Below are 8270 nucleotides of genomic sequence, written 5' to 3' on the forward strand. Positions count from 1 at the left end.
CTCCTAAAAACTGCCATCGTAGCTGCAATTAAGGTCCCATGAGCAACTGGCAGAGACTGTAGTTAGCTAGGTAGAAGTGGTCTTCCTTAAGTGGATATGTGTATTTTCTTCTCTTTTTTAAAAATTTTGTTTTTAATTGACCCATGATAATGGTACATATTTATGGGGTACAATATAATGTTTTGGTACAAGTCTATTTTGTGTAAGAATTGCATCAGGGTGTTTAGTAAGTATATTCATCACTTATCATTTCTTTGTGGTGACAATATTCAAAATCCTGGCTATTTGACCAGCAGGTAGTGTGGTGGTTAAGGCACTGGATCTTACATGACTGACTCCATGGTTCAAGTCCTGGAGCCGGCAGCTCCAAAAAACACTCTGGGCACAGGTGTGTATGTGCCCCAAACCCCAAGAAGAGGATGGAGGAGAAAGGATTCGGCATGGCTGTCCCACAGGGTGGGTGGGATTTCCCACGTTCCCTTTTTCTCTGTCTCTGTCTCCAGTGAGCACACAGCCCTATGACAAAATATTTTTTAAAAAATCCTAGCTATTTTAACCCTTGGAAAAACTAGGTAAGTGTTGAAAAGTAAAGGAGAGTTAAAAATCCTAATACTGATTTTTTTATTATGAAGGAATCTGTGTATTTTGAAATTCTATATATCTGTAATGTTTGAGCATCTTAGAATGATAGCCCTGAAACTTCAATTTGGAACACATAATTGTTTTAGGCTTACAGTTTTAAATTGAAACCTTATTAAGTTTATGGATAACTTTGGAACATATTAGATAATGCAACTTCACTATTTATAACTTTAATCTGTTAGAACTATTTTTTTTTATTGCCAGTGGGTACATGCACAGTCAGAGAGAGACATAGGAAGAGAGAGATAGAAAGCATGCCCCAACGAGGTGAGGTCATGTCACATCCCTTCTCCTCTATTTCTCATCCAGTCTGTATTTAAGGAACACATGTCCATATAAACAGCCTGATTTTCAAGCCAATGGGGCTGGGATTCCAACAGTGGTTAGCCATGTGGGATCTGGCTCCTTTACCCTTCAGCTATGGGGCCAACCCTATTAGTTATTTTAAAAACTATTTAGAAATAAAATACATAATTGTAATTTAATACAATTGGAAGTATTTAGTTAAAATTATTCAAATTAACCATTTTTCAAGATCCCTTAAAAAGCCTCCTGAAATATACTAGACTTAGGAAGAGAATAATGAGATTTGCAAGCTATAGTTGAAACCCTAAGGAAGAACTGTGGTTGGTGAAAATTGTAATTTTTTTTTATTATTTTAGAGAGATTTTTGCTATAGGGCGTATGTGCATGCCAGAGAAACAGAGAGACAGAAAGCAAGAAATCACTCCCAAGAGGGGATAGCCAGGGAGGATAGCCAGGCTGCAATCCCTTCTCCATACTTCTCTCAGGATTTTTGGGCACACACGCACACATGCCTGGTGTGAGTTTTAAGCCACCAGGTTCAGGGCTTGAACTGTGGTTGACTACATGGGAGTCCAGCGACACAACCATTATGCCATCTGCTGGTTCCCAAATTTGTAATTTTAATAAAATGACTTCTAACTTAAAAACTTCAATTTTAATAGATTTACTATCTATAAAATGTTTCCTTGATACCAAAGCACCCAAAATGAAATAAAAACAAAGCAGAAAACTTCACACATTAACAAAGTAATCAAAATAAAAATAAACCCAGGCAAAGGTTCTGCTGTCTGCCTTTCTGTCCTGAAAGGTGGAGTGAGAGAGGGCTTTGCAATTCTTTAGGTCACATCACTAAGGAAATGTATCACTTCAATGCAAGGAGACCCAAGCATAAGGACACATTTTTGATAAATACCTCACAGAATATGTGTTTTTATTGTTATACTTGTTGAAATTTTTATTCTTTAGCTTTAGAGGGGATGGCACAAAAACATACCCCTTTTTTTTTTAGAGAGGTTTTTGCTATAGGGTGCAGATGCTTGCCAGAGAGACAAAAAGTGAGAAAACACTCCCTAAGGGCAATGGCCATGCTGTACTCCCTTCTCCTCCATTCTCTTCTGGGGATTTTGGGCACACATACATATGCACCCAGCGTGAGTTTTTTTTTTTTTTTTTTTTTTGGGGAGGTTTTCGCTATAGGGAACATCACCTTGCCAGACAGACAGGGAAAGAACGAGGAAAGCGAGAAATCACCCCTCAGGAGGGATGGTCAGGCCGCAATCCCTTCTCCTCCATTTTCCTCTTGGGATCTTGGGCACGCACGCACATGCGCCCAGCGTGAGTTTTAAGCCACCGGGTCCGGGACGCGAACCGCGGTCGACTACGTGGGAGTCCAGCGACATAGCCATTACGCTAACTGCTGGTCCCCCAGCGTGAGTTTTAAGCTACTGGGTCTGGTTCTTGAACCACAGTCAACTACATGAGAGTCCACAACATAATCATTATACCATCTGCTGGTCCCAACATACTCCTCTTTTAAACAACTAAGTGGATATATTAAATCAATATGGTGACTTTCACCATGGCTTTTACCTTCTCCCCAGGTGCTCCTTACTCTGCCCTCTGAAAGTCTACTCTGACTGTGCATGTTGGCTACATATGCAGTGTCGTCTGTGTAAATCCAGAGATGAGTGCATATGAGCACTGGACTGGGGGAGGGGGAGAATTCAGAATGTCCCTAGAAGGGCAGAAACCTCCCTATGTAGGGTAAAGGCAGCCCCCTACTGTGGAGCAGGGCACCCTCTGTCTCACTTCCAGAGGTGAAACAAACATCCAGCTTGAACAAGTAGAGGCTCAGGTACTTGAAGATCTGGGGTAAAGTCAATGTTTGCAGGGCCCTCGGACGCCACACCTTCTTCTCTTTGTAGCGCATACTGTGGCTATGAAGCACCAGTACCGTTCTGACTGTACTTCTCAGGCATCTGAGCTATTCAAGGCATGTTTTAAAATTTCTCTCTCTCTTTTAACAATGGAAAAACAGTAAACCTCATTCAACTAAAAATTCCATTACTTACAGGTCAGAGAAGAGGGAAGCTAAGCATGAAGGAAAAATATCATTTTCCCTTCAATGTTTAACCTAGCCTTTCATTACAGCAAGTCTTGCTTCATACTCCCTTCTTAGAATCCCTGCCCATACCCCCAGGTTACTCCTTGACCAAAGCAAAGCCCAGAGCATTCATCTAAAATTCTGGTAGATATAGAACAAATATCCTGATGTTTTGCACCCACAGAGAGTTAAGAGCATATTTAGTGTAACATTTATTGTGTGTTACCATCAGATGGCCACTGGGCTAAGCTCTAGAGAAACAGGCAAAGTAAACCTTGAGCCCTTCCACTGAGGGATATATATTGATAGTCTAGTTGGGGAGACAATATACAAACAGGTAAGTTACATTACAGTGTAAGTACTTTTAAAGTATATCTTTAAACATATTTATATCTTTTTCTGAAAGTGATTTATCATTTAATTAATTTCCTTGCAACCTTTTATGTTACTAACGGAAGTCAAAACACAGCAACCAAACACATGGCTACTTGAAATGATCATCTACAAAGACCAGAGTCCATAATCAATGCATTGCATAGTTTAGACTGAAGTTTACATAGATACTTTCATTTAGCTCACAGTATAAGGAGACTTCAGATTTCACACTTTCTGCAGTCACAGGTGACCTTGACTTAAGCAATACAAAACTAGGAATTACATAAATTTGTCAAGAATACTATCCTAAAACACTGGATGCATTTTTAGAAGGGGACAAGGGCTGGAAAAGCCTTGAAGGGTTTCACAGAAGATACTGGAAAAGAACAGAGTTTGATAACAAAGGAGGAAGACATGGCTTTCCAGGCAGGGGGACTATAAGAGATCCATACATCTGGGGTATTGAAAAGTCAATGTGGAGGGAAAGGGTTTCTTAGAGCTGCAGGATGAAACAGGAAGAAATCGCTGAAGAGACTGTGGAGGGCCTTTTCCTGGCAAGCCAAGGAGTTTGACATTAACCCTGGAATTTGCAGACACTCTGAAGCAATGACCTATCCAATTTTGCTTTTTAGGAAAGAACTTACAGGGGTGAATAAAGAACTGGAGGGCAGGACCATGTAGGTGAGAAGATCAGTATTGAGACAGCAGCCTAGAAGAGAGATGATGGGGACTTAATAAGGCAGTGGTAGGGGAATGGAGGGAAGAGACAGATTATGAATCATTTTTCCAGTCAAAACCCTGCAATGGGGTTAAAGACTGTGTGAAAGGCTCGGAGCAGTCAAGAGTGCTTCGATGTTTCTGGTTAGGTGGCTAGGTAAGTGTTGGCACTGGTATATAGACTGAGAATTAATTGGTAAGGCAGCAGTTGGCGATACGGCAGTGAGCTAAGAAACCCACTAAAGATGAAGTATCAGCAGGACAAACTAGTGCAAACCTAAGAAGATGGTTTATACCTGGAAGTCACATCAGCACAGAAGAATGGCAATGGAAATCTTGGTGAGAAACAGAAAGGAAGTGAGAAGAAAGTCAGGACATCCCGGAAGTTAAGCGATGTTCAGAGAAGAATCTATAATAAATGAGAGGCTGGAGAAGGGACAGTTCGAGAGCTAGGAGAGCCAGGAGGGTGAGTGGGAGAGCAAGGGTTGGCAGTAATGGACAAGGTTTCTTGGAGGTCAATGTACCAAGGATGGAAAAAAGAAGCCATTGGTTGGGCTTTGTAATTAAGAGGTCACTGGTGACATCAGAGGAAAGTGTGAGCACTGGGGTAGGGACCACAGTTAAGAAATGAGTAGAAGGAAAGAGATTGGAGATAGTGAATGCAGACTATTTTAAGACATTTTCGCATCAAATTTCTAACCCTAACAGTGCAATGAAGGGGAGGCAGAGTTAAGAGCTTATTTTTAGGTTGAGGTGACTTGAGTATGTTTTAGGCTGAGAAGTAGGTGCCACCGAAGAGGCAGAGTCTGAATGTACAGGAGGGCAGGAGATGGCTGGTGGATAAGATTTCATGGGAGGTGAAGTGAAGGATGGGAACAGGACTATGGAATCCATTCCCCCCAGTGTGGGCAGGCGTAAGGTGGTACTCCAAGGGCAGAATCCCCAGGTACAATTTAGTCTTGAGGCCAACAGACAATTGTTAGGGAGGAGTATGTAATTATTGACATTGTTCAGACTCACTGGTACATGGAGTTAATAAGAAGCAGACAGACTTAGAGTCAGTTTTATTATGTTTTTTAAATTCTCTGCAGACAAGGCACCACTTATTACCTGCACCTCTTATTACATGAACCTCCCCTACCTTTGGTATTACCACCAGATGCACCTCCCTTGAGATGAGGGGTAAGACTCAAGAGTCGTTTAGAGAAGGGACTCAGCCCTGATGGCCAATATGCCATACGATGAAAAGGGAGGAGAGAGCAGAGTGGGAAAGGACCAGAGCAGCCACAAGTCATGACTCAGAGGCAGGGACCTGGGACTCAGGTGCTAAACTGTCTCACCCACCCACAGCCCTTTCTTCTTGGGGGCTGTGGCTTATGGTGTCATCAGTGAGAAGCAGAGAGTAGGCACTTTCTCCACCCTACTTGATTTGCACCCCTATTAAGGTCAAAATCCAGCAGCTTTGCTTGGCACATAGTACCTCTGCCTGAAGCAATGCAGAAATAGCAGACTCTCCAGATGCTGTGTCATGGGGATAATTTCTTTAGAATCTGTGGAAGGTTGAAGAACTGGATAGGAAAGCCAGAGAGAAATGTATCACTTGAGTCCTGCTTGTACTCTTGTCAACTTTTACAGGATGAATATGAATTTTGACTACTGTCCAAGAAAAGTATCTTTTTACTAACAAAAGATGCTGAGGGAGATTATGTTGGCATGTTAATTTCTTTGACCACTCCCCAGAGCAATCAGCAGCATCATCTTGCTCCAGCCAACAGCAGACGCATGAACACACACACACTCCATACCCTTGAAAGGATATACAGATCCATTTGCTACTCAAGATTATTCCAAATCAATCAAAATAAAAGTATACTTTTGGGAACCAGCAGTTAGCGTAATGGCTATGTCGCTGGACTCCCACGTAGTCGACCGCGGTTCGTGTCCCGGACCCGGTGGCTTAAAACTCACGCCGGGCGCGTGTGCGTGCGTGCCCAAGATCCCGAGAGGAGAATGGAGGAGAAGGGATTGCGGCAAAATAAAAGTATACTTTAAATTTCAAGCTACATTTTGAATGAATCTCACTTTGGGATTGCCAGCCTCTATGCTAAAGGATATAGGGTGATAACTTTTTGGAGCAGCTCTGCAGAGGAGATGATAATTCGATGCATGGTCAGTATGACTTGCAGCAGTTGGTTACTTTGACACAGGTTTCCATCTGCATCTGAAAATATAAAGAGCAGCATTTGAGTTAGTCCCCAGAGAGAAACAGGTCTGCTGGTGGGACACCTGACCACCTTTCCTCACTCAGGGGCCGAGGGCCAGGTGTGGCTTTTTGGGCACAGAACTTTTTCTCCACTGCCACTAGCCCCATACATCCCTCTTCTTTTCTTTTCTTTTCCTCCTACTACATTCTCCCCTCCCAAAATGTCCACTTTGATGTCTATTAATCATCCTACCCCAAATATAGAATCTTAGAAAAGATATGAAGTCTTTTTCAATAAACTTGAGTCTCTATTGAAGGCAAAAGCAGATCCAGGTTTTGGGGGACCTAAAGTTCATGTAATTGAGTGGTGGGGAGAGCCTTTCTAGGGTCAGTGACAAAAGTTACAGTTTTACTATTCAATAGATTACAGTTAAAATATTATTTTTGCGAATTTTACAAAAACATATGATGACCCGAATGCATTTCTAGGACCTGCCATGGCCCTGGAAGAGGTTTATGCAAGTGAGTGGCCCTGAAATGCAAACTTCTCTAGTTTTATGGTTAATACACCTTGGGATGAAAATAAGGGAGGAAGACGATAGGCAAACATTATGTTTGAAAATCGTGAAAGGGTTTTTAGTGTCTACATTGACTTGAATCAAAGGGCATGGTTACCTAGGTTTTCAAATCCCAGTTGGTACTAAGAATAAGATGCATTCTAGGGCCAGCAGGTGATATGGAGGTTCAGGCAGCTGGATCCCACCACTGGTTGCATAGTTCGAGTGCTGGATTCAGTAGCTTGAAAAACATGCTGGGTGTGTGTTCATGCATGCTCAAAATCCTGAGAGAAGAATGGAGAAGGGATTGCGGAGTGTTATCCCCCTGGGGGAGAGGATGATTTTGTGTTCTCTCTCTCTCTCTCTCTCTCTCTCATGAGTGGATGTCCTATAGCAAAAGCTAAAAAAGAAAAAAAATGCATTCTATAAACCAGCAATGAGTATGTAATAGGGTACAGAATTCCTCTAGGAGTGTCAGTGGATGTGCTGAGTTCTCACTGTGAGGTCTACTCTCTGTCCTTTGCCGTGAATCTCATCATCTGGCTCTCTTACCAGTTGGCTTCCAGTTGGGATCAAGCACTGGAGCAGGAAATGGGAGCAGAGAGAAGTCAGGATATTCCTCTCCCATCCCCTCTGCTTTGACACCATCTCCCTGATAGCAGTGACCTGGCTGATGAACACTCATACTGGTTGGCCCTTCTTTCATGGCTCCAGCTCTCTCTGTGATCTGACACTATTAGTCTCCTTTGACCCATTGGCCCTACGGGTGGTAATGACTTATGAATGTTGATGGTCTCTGGGAGAAGCATCTCTTAATTCTACTTTCATCTCTGTAACTAGTCATCCCCTTCATTAATGTGCCTTCATTTGTACGAATTAAGTGAATTCTATTCCCATAGGGAAACTTGAATGACTCAGGGGGAAAGTATGAAATAAAAGAATATGCATGATTTGTTTTATCACCTGTATTGCTCTTTAAAATGCATTATATTAAAGCAATTATTATTTTCTTTCTGTTTCAAGTATCCAAATGGTAAATGAAGGACACTTGATTTGCATTTTGGCTCAGAATTTGGAAGTCCTGGCTCCTCACACAATGACCTGAAGTCATAGTTCATTGAGAAAATAAAAGTAAACTATAAGGCTTTCTCACCTTGCCATCACCAAGCCCACCCATTTACTGGCACTGTCTCTCCTTACTGCCTGCCTCCCTGGGTACCATAGGAGGCTTTTCCGAGGATGACACTTCCCTCTGGGTCTCCTCCTTTCTCAAGGATGATTGTCCTACAGACTCCTCCTTTCTCAAGGATGATGGTCCTACATTTGTCCACTTTCTCTCTCCTGATATATCAACTTTTCTCTCTGG

At 42.3% G+C, this 8270-nt stretch overlaps 1 protein-coding gene across 1 annotated transcript in view; it reads right to left on the reverse strand.

Moving 5' to 3' along the window:
- The window catches only part of RASGRP1 (RAS guanyl releasing protein 1), a 40444-nt gene extending 34075 nt beyond the window's left edge, over positions 1-6369 (reverse strand). Inside the window, exon 1 of the mRNA XM_014593033.2 lies at positions 6260-6369. Coding sequence (XP_014448519.1) covers positions 6260-6312 — 53 coding nt within the window. The 5' untranslated portion in view covers positions 6313-6369. The remainder of the gene's footprint in view (positions 1-6259) is intronic.
- Positions 6370-8270: the final 1901 nt, after the last annotated feature.

Source organism: Tupaia chinensis, unplaced genomic scaffold (genome assembly GCF_000334495.1).
Source record: "Tupaia chinensis unplaced genomic scaffold, TupChi_1.0 Scaffold000062_1, whole genome shotgun sequence".
Taxonomy (NCBI): Eukaryota; Metazoa; Chordata; class Mammalia; order Scandentia; family Tupaiidae; genus Tupaia; species Tupaia belangeri.